We start from the raw sequence: 16,167 nt of genomic DNA, 5'->3' as shown, positions 1-16,167 counted from the left end.
CCTTGATCAAAGTTCAGTAAGAAAGGAGCCTGTACATGTTCTGAAAGAATAGTTTAAAGTACATCAATATTTAAATCAAGTTTGTGGATGTGATGCGGTGGTTTTATGTAACAATAGCAGTTTATCAAAGTGTGTTTTTGTTTTTATGCATGCAGTTGGCTTGATTCCTCTCGATCACTCATGGAGCAGGACATCCAAGAAGATGATCAGTTGTTACTGCGTTTTAAATACTACAGTTTCTTTGATTTAAATCCAAAAGTAAGTTGGTGCCTTATTTTCTTCTGCATGTTTGCATTTTTGTTATGAATATTCACCTGTTATATTATGTCACGTTGTTGATTGTACCTTTGCTTTGCGCCACAACCTGGTGAGATATTAACACATTTGACATTTAAATTTAATGCAGTCGGAAGAAGCTTTTCAGTGTGGAATAGAGCTGCACATCATGGAATAAGTAAGCAGTGGTGTTTATATAGTGTGCAGTACTCCAAGTTGGTATGTTGGTGTTAATCTTAGTCATCTTGCCTCAGGCATGCCAATTTGGAAACAATGTTCACCATGTGAGAGAGAAAAAGAAGGGGTGTAGTCATGGAGATGAGGCAGGGCTATATTCCAAACACTGACTGATATCCACTCCACACCTCCCTAAAACACAAACAAAACCTTCTGAGGATGCCACTGATGTTCTGGGGAGGTAGCAAAAATCCAGACTGTCATCCGCTTCACACCACTAACCCATATGAGCTGAAACCCCTCTCTTTGCAATGGTTTCTGGCTCACCAATTAATGCACCTTGTGATATCCGCAGTTGACTGAGTCATTAGGTAAAGAGAGCTGATATCATATGACACACAGTGGCACCATTTACTTGACAGGTCTGCTGCTTAATCCAAACAAGCATTTGCAATGCAATAGGTCTCACATTTGAAAGAGTTTAAGGTATTGGCATTTTAAATGACAATGCCTTTAAATTATCTTTTTTGATAATTAATACATTAATAAAAGACATTATCATGTACAATGTCAATAGCTGTAACTCTTATACATGTGAGACCTATTTCACTTCAAAAAACCGGCTGCCATTGTCCCGGGCTGCTTTGAAAGTGAAAGCACGCCATGCGCGCTGAATGTTGCAGGAAAGTGTGTCCTGCATGCAGTAGGAGAAACTCGTTAAAGAAAATAGTGCATACAGACTAAACAAGACATTCTAGGTAACAACAGAAGTAAAAGTCCTAATGGGAGGTTACAAATGAAGACAAGGCGGTACTAAAGAGGGAGTAACAAGCCTATCAACGAACCAGAAGTCCGCATTTACGAGGGACAATGACACAATCCAATGACAAATATGGAGGGAGAGTGGACGGGGCTTCAAGTACATACTCGAATACAGCATGCCTCGCAGAGCAGCGCAAGGGCTGCCCAGGCTCAACCTAAAAATTAGTCTTCAGCGTTTGCCTGAAGCACAGAAATGTGAAAGCCTAATGTGGAGGGGATGGAAGGCTGGAAGAGGAGAGTTTCAAGTACAGATGCTTCTACTGAAAAAGAGCAGCTACCACGTTTTTGGATAATAAATATTGGTTGTTGGACTTGGCCCTTTTGGCAGGTTCACCCTGAACTTTTTGCATTTGAACTCTGAAATAAGTATAGTGATTTCTGGTCTTTGCGCACTTTAGCACTGTGGCGCAGTGTAAAGTGCGTGCGCTCTCTGAGTACGTGTGTGAGAATGGCCTGCCCTCCCATAGGAATGCATGGGGAATATGTGTGTCCATGGCAATTCCTGATGCGTGGGGAATGCAAGGTTGAGTTTGGTATGTGCAGACTTGTGTGATTAAATGCTGCGCGATGATGTGTGCAGCATAATTGTGTCTAGGATGGAAGTGCCACTTCTAGAAGTTGGCCTGTCTGTGTAATAAAGTTGAAATGACTGGGCAGCTGCTACGTTTAGGTTTTGGCGCAGTGGCGCAACCTGGACTTCAATCTGATTTCTGCGCTAAATGTGATTTATGTGCTTTTTAGGGTGCTAGGAAATGTACTGTGTGTAGAATGTTTTGGGCACCCTGTTCTGATACCTCTAGACATATGGTTATACTTAGGAGGTTGTTTTATCTAGTATGGGTTATACTAGTGTGTTCATGGTTCCCTGCATGATAGTTGCCTAAGGTGTTTGGGATTGCGTAGGTGGTACTTACCTTTTGCCAGTGGTTACTGGTTGTGGTCTACAGTTGCTATTTGGCGCTATAGTTATTATATGTGCTATGTGCTATTTCTACAAATTGCTAATTCTACCAAGTGCTAGTTCTAAAAGTGCTTCTTCCTGACAGTGGTCCACGTGGCCCAGTCCCGTGTACATAATATCTTGTAAATATTGCCCGTGCGAGTTGGCACAATGTACATCCTGTGATTCTGATTCTGATGTGTTCTGATAATACAAAGGCTATTTTTATATAACCTTGTGTGGAGTTCCTTTTGTGGGGGGCCTGGGATGTTGTTACTGGTGGGTGCGTGCGCAAATGCTTTACACATCGCCTCTGAGATAAGCCTGACTGCTCGAGCCAAGCTACCAAGAGGGTGAGCAGGGGTTATCTTGGCTGGTGACTTCCTTGCCCTGACTTAGAATAGTGGTTTCTGCATGGCTTTGGCGCAAGCCTCAGCCAACCAGAAATTCCCTTTTCTAACATTGGTACAATATTTTTTTCCAATGGCTTACTGCATACGTCTCAAGCCAGTATATTGATGTAAATAAATAATTTACTCTTAATTTCTATGCAGGTAAGTACTTAATCAATAATAACTCAATCGGAAATGAAAGAAAACAGAGTCCGTGGTGTTTAGAGTTCTTAGGGGTTTTATTCCTTAAAAAGGAATGGTCAAGACCAGGATATCATGTTCTGAACACCACACAGGGTGTCAGAAGGGATAGAGCGCTACATTTTATTAACAGTACATAGCTTATATACTTATTTTACACCATTGGAAACAGTATAGAAGGCGTAACAGCTGAGAGAAGACAAGATAACAGTATACACGTGGTACATGTGCGTAATCAAGAGGCGTGAACTAGAGGTGTGTTCTCGAAACGTCACAAGTAAGTGTCACAGGAGGGGTGGCACTAACAGGAATGTTGCAATGTCAGCAGAAATCGGAAGCTTGGATGCGCGCGCAGCTGCATGACGTGTGCATGACATGGAGTCGGAGGGTGCTGGGGACTTGACATTTTGAACTGACGGAAAGAGACAGAAGTCTGGCATGTCAGATCAACTTGTGCTTCTATCATATCTGATATCTGATGTTTAGGAACTAAGCTATCTGGGCGGAAAGGTCTCTGGGGCAGAAGCTATTCTATACTGACTGTGAGTGCGTGTATAAGCGCCTGAGTGTCTACATGAGAAGCGTGGGGGCACGGGGCCTTCCAAGGAAGCATGGCAACAGAAGCTATGAATTACTTGCATGGAGACAGGTCGGCCCTTTGGCTCTGCAGCTGAAGAAGGATGTTTACTGAAGCTAGCAGGCAGGAATGTATTTTCAGGGAACGGAGCAGATAACTCGAAGGTTATAGTCAATCTTGGCAGGCAGCAGGCTGAGCTAAGCGCGAAGGGCCGCGCTGAAAGTAAGTCAGAGTTCACGGGTACAGGGGCAGCCTGGGCTGAGGCCCTTCGAGTCAGAAGCCAGGAAAGAGGCTCGGTGGCAGAAATTCAGAGGCCTACTCAGCTAGAGCTGGAAAACGTAGGAGTACACTACAAAAAGACGTTGGCATAGCATACTTAGGAACGGACCACTCAACCCATTCATGGTGGGTCTGAAAGAGGACATGTTAACGTTGGACGCAAATGTATTTGCGTCTTCATAGCTGGTACAGGAGGGAAGTTACATGCACTTTAACTCATACATGGAGACGGTGGGGTACTCGCTAGGGAACACAACTTGACCATAAAATTTATATTTCCTCATTCCCTCCTTGTTCCCTACGGACCCTTCATGATATATCGATCATCATAAATCTATCAGTTTGTTCTTGTAACATAATTCGTTCATCTTTCTTTCTTTGACGATTTGAGAGACAACTGGAATGTTCAATGCAGGAAGTGGCACACAGTCCACATATCGCCGGTCCACATTGTAGACACAGGCAGCAGCTGAATACTATGACTAGGCCAATGCCTAAGAAGGATAGGATCTTCCATCCCCAAGCTGTTAACGTTGTCCAGAACCAACCGGACCAAGTCCAGGTGCCTGGATTCTGATGTATCTGATTTGCAATTTTATGCAGACGGGTAATAGCTTGATAGACAGATGGCGCATTTTGTGGAATGAAAACACAGCAACTCGACCCGATGACCTTACAGGCTCCACCTCTATCTGCCAAGATGACGTCAATAACAAGACGATTCTGAAGGACAACAACCCGCATAGCAGATTGCTCCTCTGTTAAGTTACCTAAGGCGGAGGCAGTTTCATGTACTACTGCTTCAAGTGTTCTAGTTAATCTACGAATGAGTTTACTATTCTGGACAGGACCTAGGAAGAAGAAGAATCCTTTATTAAAGTCTGTATATTGCTCCCATGCTGTTTCGGTCTGATCAACAATCGGGAGTTCTCTCTTGGGTCTGGTCTGTATGAGTCGGGAATTTCTATGGTAATCAGGGGGAGCTAGAAATACTGGTGGCAGAAGGAATGCAATATAACAGGTACCATCCCAGTCTGGAGGCAAGCGTATGTATGCGGTATGACCACAAACAAAATAAGAGTGACTGATAGCTTTGAAGAACGATTTACCCTGATCACTGAATTCGACCACAGTAGTGCATTTACTATGACCTAAGTGTACTGAACCTTTCTTTCGGACACATAATTCACCAGCGACTGGTAACACTGACATATGGGGCAGGACTGGTGCGGCTTCGGATTCTACAGTAAGGATCATAAGGCTAATGGTGTAGTTACCTAATCCATATACTTCATTTTCTAGATCAGTTCCTGTTCGAGTGGGGAGTCCCTCCTTGTCAGGGTCACAGACATCTAGCAGGACTAGGTTCAGATTTCCCCAAACCCAGCCTCCATCGAAAACAGCAATATCAGGATCTAAGGAATTAATTATTTTGAACCATGCACCACAGGAGCCATTGTGAGTGAACGGGTACGGAAAGAGAGGAAGGGCTCCCTTGTAATTCTGGTAGGGAGGGAGTCGGCCACATATCCAGCAGTCTGTAGCATTATTAGTCTGATGAGAATGGTGTAACATACTAATGAATGTGTTGTTGCGCAGCGCAAGTCTGTAAGAGAGTTCGTGTGCAGGTAGTTCACTAAAAGTGTGTTCAGCAGAGACATTGTAAACAGATTGTTCACGTTTGAAGATAGGCCAGTAGATAGGTAGCAGGAAGCTGGCAACAATAACAAAAATACTTAGAATAAACATTATTAATAGGGTCACTATACAGTGACTACGAAGTGATTTACAGTATGTACGTTTCTTGGCTTCTCTCTCTCTATCTCGATCTAGGGGATACATGTCAGAAACTATTTAACCGATTCACCTAGGGGAGGACTTAAACAATTAAACTGTCTGACTTGCTAGATCGGAGTTTCATGCGATAACTTTCTTGAGGAGTTTTTTCTCGTTCAGATTCTGTAAAGTCTTTTTGTTCGACACAGTCTTTGGTGGGGGTGGACGAGTCTCGGTCAGGTTTCAGTCCAGAGAATTTTTTCACATGACTCGTGTGAACCCACCCCTTTCTCCCTTCGATTTTCACTGCCGTCCTTGTGGTGAGAAGAACGGTCTTCGGGGACTTCCAGCGGGGCTCCAGCGGACTCTTTCTGTCGAAGTTGCGCACTAGAACCAGATCGCCAGGACGGACGTCGTGCGGCTTTACATCAGTGTTGTCCGGGAAGGCTGCGGCAACCTGTGAACGACATGATTGGAGTGCAGACATCAAGGAGGCAAGGTAATCTGTCAACATATTACAATCAACATCAGTGATTTTCTTCGGAATGGGCGTCCCCCACATATTCGGTGGTCTGCCAAAGACCACTTCGTACGGGGATAGCCCTGATCTCGAATGGGCGACCATCCTCATGTAGAATAGTGCCACTGGTAGGGCGACTATCCCGTCGACCCCTTTCTCCTGACATATTTTGGCAAGGCGGATCTTTAGTGTCTGGTTATGCCTTTCTACAAGGCCTGCTGCTTCGGGATGTCGGACACAATGGAACTTCCACTGGTATCCTAGCAGTAAAGAAACTTCTTTCATTAATGCAGATGAGAATGGCTGACCGTTATCTGAGTACACGACACGAGGCAAGCCGTATCGTGGGAAGAATTCACGAACCAGCTGCTTGGCAGTGGTCGGAGCAGTGTAGTCTGAAACTGGGTATGCTTCGGTCCAGCGGGACAGAGCACAGACAACTACGAGAACATATTTAAATCCTCGACAACGGTCCATCTGGATATAATCCATCTGGAGGACTTCAAAAGGGTGATCGGGAGGATGAAATCCACCTTGCTCTACAGGGACGCTTTTACCTGGATTGAACTGACAACAGATCATGCAAGTACGCACTTTCTGTTTTGCTGCTGCTCGTAAGTGTTTGTTGCTCCAGAGATTCTGTAAACTGTCTAACATCGCTTTCTCTCCCAGATGTGCTGGGCTATGTGCTGTATTTATCATGACTTGAACCATAGAGTCAGGGAGAAACCATATAGATTTTCCCTTCGTCATCCAACCTTGATCTGTCTGGATCCCTCCTAGTTCAATCCATTTCTTTATTTCCTCTGGAGTAGCATGTGTCTGAATATCAATTACGTCTAGGGCGGGATGAATTAGAGAAGTGGGGAGACCTGTACGTGAGAGGACTCTGCATACCTCTGAGATTGAATCTGTGAGTTGGTGGCGGGGTCTGAGGACCCGCGGTCGCACCTCCTGAAGCGGAAGCTTGTGCATTATCTCCCTGTGGAGTCTGTATCTGAACTTGAATTTGTCGTTTAGGTGGATCAGGCAAACGTGGTTTCGGTAGGTCAGTTTTGAGTACGGGAAGTGGCGGGGCTGGCGGAGCGGGGGAGGTCTGTCGCGGTACTGGCGGAACATGATCTGGAGGCGGGGTGCCACCCCCGTCCCTGTCAGTAGGCAGGGCTCGAACAGGCAGATTGGTATAAGCGGGAGCTACATCCTCTAGATAAGAATTTAGGAATATATCTTTAGTAGTTTTATGCATTACTTTAGTTGGAACTAATGGTGGTGGTAGATTTTTCGGTATTTCTGACATGGCCTCAGGTGTACCCTCGGCCATAAGATACATGCCGTTTACTTGGCTATTTCGGATTCGATCTATTTGTTCTGTTTTTACTCGGATCCCCTCGGTAACTAGTTCGTTTTCTTGAGCTTTTTCTGATTCTTTCAGTCTATCTTCTCTTCGGAGTGTTCTTTCAGCACGCTTATGTGCTTCCTTACGCCAAAATTCTATGGCGTCCTTCTGAGATTGTCTGGCTTTCTTTTTCCATAATGCTTCTTCTACCTTCATGATGCACTCGGCATCCCATGTTCCGGTAACGGGCCATCTGTGTCTCTCGTCTAGATGTTTAGTGTACTCGGCCCATAATTCTAGATACAATATGGCATCTATGCCATGTTTATGATACATGAAGTTACCTGGAGTGTCCCTAGGGGGGATAGGAATTGCTTCCTCCAGTATCCCTTTCCTAGTTCCTATCTGCTTTAACTTGTTAAGAAACGGCATTTTGCTTACTTATTACTGAATGGTCAATCCTTACTACTTACTACTGAATACGGCTATTTGTACAGAAAACACAATAATACACATAAAACGGTCTCATTCATGCCACAACATTAATCACATAAAAAGACATTTGTAACATATATAACTACCCCCTACATCGGATGTACTGCTAAACAGCACAGATACACTGCCTAGAAACAGTGCAAGAACTTGAAAACTGATGTACTGCTAAACAGCACAGATACACTGCCTAAAAACAGTGCAGACCGGACTTGTGTACCCAAACCCGTCTAGATACGTCCCAGCAATGGTACTCACCGGGAAGCACGGAAACAGAAGGCCTCGGAAAACTCGACTGGACTCGACTCGATACTTCGGAAAACTTCGGAAAACTTCGGAAAACTTCGGAAAACTTCGGAAAACTGGTGGGCCTCTTGACACCTCGGACCTTGCTTCTTTCGGCTAGGCTCTGTTCGGGATCCTCCGCACTCCTCACCACCTCGTCTGGGTACTGATCGCAGTCTTCGTCACCTCCGTGGGTCAGAGGGAGATGCAGGAAATCCTGCCGGTACGCGTATGTTCCGGCTAACTGACGGCAGGGGACACAGGTTGCAACGCACCAACCGGCGCGTGAGGTGGGGGAGGGGTCCCTGTTCGGGCGCCAAAATGATGTAAATAAATAATTTACTCTTAATTTCTATGCAGGTAAGTACTTAATCAATAATAACTCAATCGGAAATGAAAGAAAACAGAGTCCGTGGTGTTTAGAGTTCTTAGGGGTTTTATTCCTTAAAAAGGAATGGTCAAGACCAGGATATCATGTTCTGAACACCACACAGGGTGTCAGAAGGGATAGAGCGCTACATTTTATTAACAGTACATAGCTTATATACTTATTTTACACCATTGGAAACAGTATAGAAGGCGTAACAGCTGAGAGAAGACAAGATAACAGTATACACGTGGTACATGTGCGTAATCAAGAGGCGTGAACTAGAGGTGTGTTCTCGAAACGTCACAAGTAAGTGTCACAGGAGGGGTGGCACTAACAGGAATGTTGCAATGTCAGCAGAAATCGGAAGCTTGGATGCGCGCGCAGCTGCATGACGTGTGCATGACATGGAGTCGGAGGGTGCTGGGGACTTGACATTTTGAACTGACGGAAAGAGACAGAAGTCTGGCATGTCAGATCAACTTGTGCTTCTATCATATCTGATATCTGATGTTTAGGAACTAAGCTATCTGGGCGGAAAGGTCTCTGGGGCAGAAGCTATTCTATACTGACTGTGAGTGCGTGTATAAGCGCCTGAGTGTCTACATGAGAAGCGTGGGGGCACGGGGCCTTCCAAGGAAGCATGGCAACAGAAGCTATGAATTACTTGCATGGAGACAGGTCGGCCCTTTGGCTCTGCAGCTGAAGAAGGATGTTTACTGAAGCTAGCAGGCAGGAATGTATTTTCAGGGAACGGAGCAGATAACTCGAAGGTTATAGTCAATCTTGGCAGGCAGCAGGCTGAGCTAAGCGCGAAGGGCCGCGCTGAAAGTAAGTCAGAGTTCACGGGTACAGGGGCAGCCTGGGCTGAGGCCCTTCGAGTCAGAAGCCAGGAAAGAGGCTCGGTGGCAGAAATTCAGAGGCCTACTCAGCTAGAGCTGGAAAACGTAGGAGTACACTACAAAAAGACGTTGGCATAGCATACTTAGGAACGGACCACTCAACCCATTCATGGTGGGTCTGAAAGAGGACATGTTAACGTTGGACGCAAATGTATTTGCGTCTTCATAGCTGGTACAGGAGGGAAGTTACATGCACTTTAACTCGTACATGGAGACGGTGGGGTACTCGCTAGGGAACACAACTTGACCATAAAATTTATATTTCCTCAATATGATGATGAATTTTAAAGCTCAAGTACGTAGGAGATGACCAATGTAAGCACTTCTATACGAAGCATAGTATTTGCACCTTCCTTTGAGGTGACCATCACCTCCTAAAACTGATTATATGTTTGAGAGTGTAGCAAGATCTTTATAGAGTGATTTCATGTTAATAGGGAATGTAAAGGAAAAGTTTGAAAAATGTCATAGAAATTATGCAATCTAGTTCCTCCATTTTTTATGAAGATAAAAGCTGGAAAAGGGTTGTAAGAATGGTATGGACAGAGAATTTTGGTTTCAATTGAATCGCTCTATAGATAGAAGTAAAATTCATATTATAGTTCTATAACTTGAAATGGCCCGCTGACGTTTGCCGGTTCTCTATGATATCGTTTTTATCATGTTACCTCGTCACACTTTTTTTTGTACTATGTGTTTCAGTTTTCATTGATTTTGTGACCAGCATCTCAACCCCAATTAGCTTTCTGGTGATCTTTTTACTTTTAGATTGGAGTTAAGAATTAATAATGAATTCCGAGAATCACCTTACCATTAGCAGATGATTTCTATCTCTCTCTCTCTCGAGGTGCCGAATGTCCATGTGCCCTCTGCTGACCCTCAGTGTGTTTTGCTTTATACCCCTTATATTTTATCATGCAAAATAGATCTGTACGCTTGTGCCACGTGGCTCTAGGCATCCTCTTAGGAAATCCTAATGAGTGAAGAAGACAGTGCTTAGTGTTCCAGAGGACACTAACTTCTCAAACAACATGCACATTTGGCATCCCCTAAATAAATCCTGATGAGAGAAGAAGACAGTGACACTGACAGGTGCATCAACATGGCTCTATATGTGGTCTAAGGGCAATGTATAATATATCACTGTAAGAGAAATCGGCGGCTCCTCCGCTAAGGCAGAGGAGCGTCGTCCCACTGTGCAAAAGGAAAAATAAAAAGATAATAACTTTTGGTATTATCATTTTATTTTTCCTATGTACTTCAGTGGCTCTCGGGTGGGGTGGGCTGGCAGAGTAGGGAGAAGAGTGGTTTTTACTCTTGAAGTGCACAAGACTGCTTGGCCAGCCCTTTTGGGCTATACAAACAGTCATGCACAGTTTGCATCTTCCCCACCAGGCTGCATTACACAGCCTGGTAAGTGACATGCAAATCCTCTAAGTTCCCGCCTGAGTGCCGATCCACGGTGCTCAGACCAATCACAATGCTGCATTGCAGCATTGTGATTGGCTATGGGGAGGCTGGGTGGACAGCGGGTGCTTCCTGCTGCTGGCCTGGAGTGCAGGAAGATGTCTGAGGGACAGAGGACATAGGAGACGCAACAACCATTTTAGGTTAGAAGTTTGTTTTTGTTCCCCCCCCCCCGCCGCGTGAAAGGTGGAAAGATAAAAAGCCTTATGGTCCTCATTTAGAATTTGTGGGATGTGGATTATCCACCAAAAAGAGACTAATGTGCTCTCTGCCAAACTCTCAGTACAGGTGACCTATTTAGAGGTAGATGAAGCACCAGGTTTTCCTGGTGTAGCTTTAGCCAGCTCCATTGGTGGCAGACAACTTTGAGTGACGGGCCATCGTTCAATGTACTTCAGAATAACCTCTCTATTTAAGATGGGCATTTCAGCATTCATTCTTCCTGTTTGGGATTGTTAGGGAAAAGCTTGGTGTCTTGAACAGGAAAGAAAGGAAGTAACCCCAATTCACAAAGAAATCCCTCAGTAAGTAAGGGTCTTTTTTGTTTTTCAATAACAAACTCATAGTTTGGGCATTTATAATTGAAAAGAATATATCTGACCGGTGGGTACGTCAAGCATGGAGTCCACCCAGCAAAGCTTCAGTGCCTTTGATGGAGCCATGGTGGTGTTGACTGCGCTGAAGGAAGAGATCCATGCCTGGTAGGGATCAAAAAGTATTGTTTGTGGTCTTCTGACAGGGGAGGCACCTGGTGGACCACCCATAAAAATCTAAATCAGCCCTTAATACGTGTGGGATATTCACTGGTGCTGTCTATGCTGTACCTCTTCTGTGTCTGAGCAAAGCTCACACTGCAGCTCCTGTACCTTTACTGTGTTTTAGGAAAAGCTAGCTCCTGGTTGTGGTGTACAAATTGGTATATGGGAGAAGTGAAGCTTGCACTGCTGCTGCTGTCATGTATTTAATGTAAGGAAGGCAAAAGTGGTAGCTTGCTGTGCTTGATTTTGCCCACCAAACAACCCTGAATGTCTAACGTGCTATGCGGGCGTCCTGCATTATTATTTTTTATTTTTTTTTATTTTTTTTATTAACACAAGGCATCAAAACAAGAAAACAGTACATGGGGGAGACAGTCTCCCATATCACTCACCATCTGACAAAAGGAAAAGGGGGGGAAAAGCGGGAAACATGATACATAATCATAAACAATCACGGAGAGGCAGGAATATCAATGGGCGCATCCACAGGTGGTACACAAATGTCCCCCCTATAATGGTTCCATAGCCCCCACACAGGTGTCCACTTAAAATGAAATGAAATGAAAACGGGATTTCTATAGCGCATGGCTGCCCGGGAGCGTCCCAGCGCTGAGATTGCATTGACAACTGAGAGGAGAAGCAGAGGGGTAGAAGGATCAGGGTTATTGCGGGAAAAGGTGAGTCTTAAGTAGCTTCCGGAATTTCATGTGGTTAGGTTCGGCACGTAGCTGGATTGGCAGGGCGTTCCATAGAGTTGCAGCTGTCACCGAAAAGCGACGCCCTCCAGAGCGGGCTTTCTTGACTCTGTGGACAGTAGCCAGGTTACCTTGGGAGGAACGTAGGGACCTGTTGGGTTTATAAGGGGGCAGCCCCTCGCCACATAAACAGTTTTTTCTCGGAACATACACCAATCCATGTATGTTCTCTGTCCCTTCTTCAACGGTCGGCACCCTCTCTGACCCCCACCGCTGTGCTATATTCCGTTTCGCAATCATATTACCAAAATTTACCCACTTGGTCTGCGCCACATTCCGATCCGTAGGTTCCCAAATTTTCAGGAGGCATCTCCGCGCTTCTGGCAACACAGCGACACGCAGAACCTCTCGCATGACATCATGTATCCCACTCCAATACTCGGTCACAGAACGACACTCCCAAATGTGAAGAAAAGTACCCACAGAGCCATAACCCCGTCTACACAGGCCAGTATCCGACAGCCCCATCCGAACCAGACAGGGCCCTGTGACATAAACCCTGTGCAATATTTTCAGCTGAACAAGGCGAAGGCGCGCTGGGATTGCGACCACCTTTGGTGAAGAGACCGCAGCTTGCCAGTCCTCATCATCAAGTTCAATACCATTGTGCGACCATTTGTCCCTTAGCTCGACCAGGAGATCTGCCCTATGATTAATCAATTTTTTATAAATCAGGGAAATAGTCTCCTCGGGCAGGTGGCCATCCAAAATTCTGTCTTCAAGAGGAGACGCCTCTGCCGGCAATACCGCCATCAACGCATGCTTGACCTGCGCATAGTGAAAGTACTCCGTTTTCCCCAATTTATATTCAGTTTGCAATTTCTCAAATGTCTTAATCCTCCCCTTAACCAAAACTGCACCGATAGTAGAGATCCCAATCAGATCCCACTTGTCAAAACCCTTTGTATTCCCAAGCTTGCCCAACTTTTCGGAGTCAAAAAGCGGGGTAGCCTGCGTCAAGCGGTCCCTCCATCCCAAAGAGCTGGTGGCATCACGCCAAATCCGCACTGCATGCCTAGTCGGTCCTGTCAAACCACTCCCCACCGACCTGGCATACAGTGCACGACTAGCGGAGCTCCCAGGGAGAAGCCATCTATCCATTGCATATCCAGGGTCAGTAGGTGATCCATAATTACAAAGGTTAATGGCTGCCAGTTGTGAGGCCCAATAATATCGCCTGATATCCGGGAGTGCGATCCCGCTGTCATACCACGGAAGCGTCAGTTTAGTCAATGCGATCCGGGGTCTACCATCCCATAACAGACTACTTTGTAATCCCTCGACCTCTCGAAAATAGCTCGCTAGCACAACGTCTAACGTATTTTGTAGGGCGTAAAGAAAATGCAGCAAAGACATCATTTTAAAGAGACCCGCCCGCCGAAGCAGGGAGAGAGGAAGTCTCTTCCAGCCGGCTACATCACTGTGCAGTCGGACCAAGGGGGGAAGGAGATTCCTAGCATAACGGACCGCGGGGTCCAAGCAGATAATTATCCCCAAATACTTAAACCCATCCGTAGCTATTTGGATCGGGCAATTTCGCGGGGGAATCGGGGCGTCCCCACTAAGAACGAATAACAACGATTTACCCCAATTTATAGAGAGCCCCGAATTTCTTCCGAAGGAGGACAACACGTTGCAAACCGCATCCAGGGATCTCCTAGGTGAGTCCAAATAAAGTAAAATATCGTCTGCATACAGAGAGATCCTATCCTCCCACTGTGGCGACCACCGGAGACCCCGAACTGAGGGCTCCCAGCGGATCCAGGCGGCCAACTGTTCCATAGCCAGTGAGAACAGAAGGGGAGAAAGGGGGCAACCTTGCTGGGTGCCTCGTCCAAGACGAAATGGCGATGAGACCCGGTTATTCACGATTACCTGGGCATGGGGTTCAGTATATAACAAGTGGACCCAGCGGATGAAATCAGAGCCGAAGTCAAATTTAGCAAGGACAGCCCACAGGTAAGGCCATTCTATTGTATCAAAGGCCATTGTTGCATCGAGCGATGCTATTACAGTGGGTTCCATCAGGGTGTGAGCCCTGGTGGGGACCCCATGCAACCGACGCAGATTGAGGGCCGTATTCCTATGGGGGATAAAACCCGATTGATCGGGGTGTATCAAGCCACTGATCACCTTAATCAATCTGGTAGACAGGATCTTAGCAAGGATCTTGGGTTCCGCATTTAATAACGAAATAGGCCTATAGGAAGCACAACAGGATTTCGGTTTGCCCTCCTTATGAATAACGACTATAGAGGCCACCCTATGATCATAGGGTAGTATCCCCTTCTCCCGAGCTTCAATGAACATGTGCCGCAGGTAGGGAGCAATCCTATCGGGTCGAAGTTTGTAAAGCTCAATTGGGATCCCATTAGGCCCCAACGCCTTACCGGAGTTTAAAGAGCGAACCGCCTGGGCTACCTCATCCGTGGTGAGGTTACTATCCATAAATTCCCGATCTTCCCTAGACAAACACTGGATCTGAAAGTTGCGTAGCATCAATTGGGAGTCCTCCTCGGGGAGGTCCGAGACCGATGTGTACACATTGTAAAAATACTGAGCAAAGCTATCTAATGTAGCCTGGGGATCAGTGAGATGAAACCCGTCCTCTGTCACAAGCTCTGGGACAACCCGATCTGCCCTATCCTTCTTGCCCGGCCAAGCAATAAGCTTCCCAGCTTTATCCCCAACGTCATACAGCCGACCGTGCTGCTCTCTACTCAGGGCTTTAGGGCTGTTCGTAACCAGCGTTCTATACTCATGCTGTTTGAGACTAAGGACATGCTGCCTAGCAAGAGTCACTTCCTGTTCCAGTTCCCCCTCTAGGCCCATAATCTCAGCCTCCACCTCAACAATTTCTTTATTCCGGTCTTTCTTAGCTCCTGCTATCAGCGAAAGAGCCTGACCCCGAAGTACAGTCTTGAAAGCCTCCCAAAGCGTAATGGGTGAGGGCACCGATCCCTCGTTTTCAAGGAAGTAGTGGTCTAATGCCTTGATCAGATCCCCTCTAATCCTGGGATTATGTAAGTGCCAGGGATTAATGGGGGCTACTCTACCCTCAGAACGGAAGGCCACACCGAAACGGAACCAAAGCGGGGAGTGATCGGATATTCCCCTAGTGAGGTGCGTTGCTTCCAACACACAAGATGCATAAACAGCAGGGACAAGACAGTAATCCAGTCTAGACATGCTACTACGAGCCCCAGAGTGAAAGGTATACTGTTTCTGATCCAGATAGAGCAGTCTCTGGCCATCAACCAAACCCATGGTCTCGAGGAAGTCAGGTAACCAGCCATGAGCGCATCCCACATCCCTCGGGGGATGCCTGTCAAGAGCTCCAGAGACGACCGCGTTTAAGTCACCCCCCAATATTAACAAACCACTATGGAGATCCAGCAGAGCCTTACCCAAATCAACAAAAGTAAGGGCTTGCATGCCAGGAGGCACATACACAGACAACAACGATAGAACATGCCCCTCCCAGCGACCCGTCACACCAACATACCTGCCCCTAACATCTTCAAAGACAGAGTCAATCACCAATGGGAGCGTTTTACGAGTGAGGATACCTACTCCCCTATAGCCAGTAGTAAAGCCTGCATGCGCCACTAATCTGTAACCCATTCTATGCATCGCTTTACATGTATTTCCCACCAAGTGGGTTTCCTGTAGCAAAACCACATCAGGAGCATACCGTTTAAAATACTGAGGAACCAGACTACGCTTGATTTTATCACCCAACCCATTGACATTCCAACTCAATACCTTTAGTTCCCTAACCCCCATCATCGAACACACAGATGGAGCGATCACCCCCCAACCACTGAGCAGTTTCCAATTCAATG

General features: G+C 46.1%; 1 protein-coding gene across 2 annotated transcripts in view; it reads left to right on the top strand.

The window, feature by feature from the left end:
• FERMT1 (FERM domain containing kindlin 1) overlaps positions 1-16,167 on the top strand; it is a 303,369-nt gene that overhangs the window by 90,553 nt on the left and 196,649 nt on the right. For both annotated transcript variants that reach the window (XM_086927689.1, XM_086927690.1), the window contains exon 6: positions 156-258. In XM_086927689.1, the coding sequence (XP_086783815.1) occupies positions 156-258 (103 nt within the window). The remainder of the gene's footprint in view (positions 1-155; positions 259-16,167) is intronic.

The sequence above is a fragment of the Lissotriton vulgaris genome, chromosome 6 (genome assembly GCF_964263255.1).
Source record: "Lissotriton vulgaris chromosome 6, aLisVul1.2, whole genome shotgun sequence".
In the NCBI taxonomy this organism is placed as follows: Eukaryota; Metazoa; Chordata; class Amphibia; order Caudata; family Salamandridae; genus Lissotriton; species Lissotriton vulgaris.
This window is presented reverse-complemented; position numbering and strand designations above follow the sequence as displayed.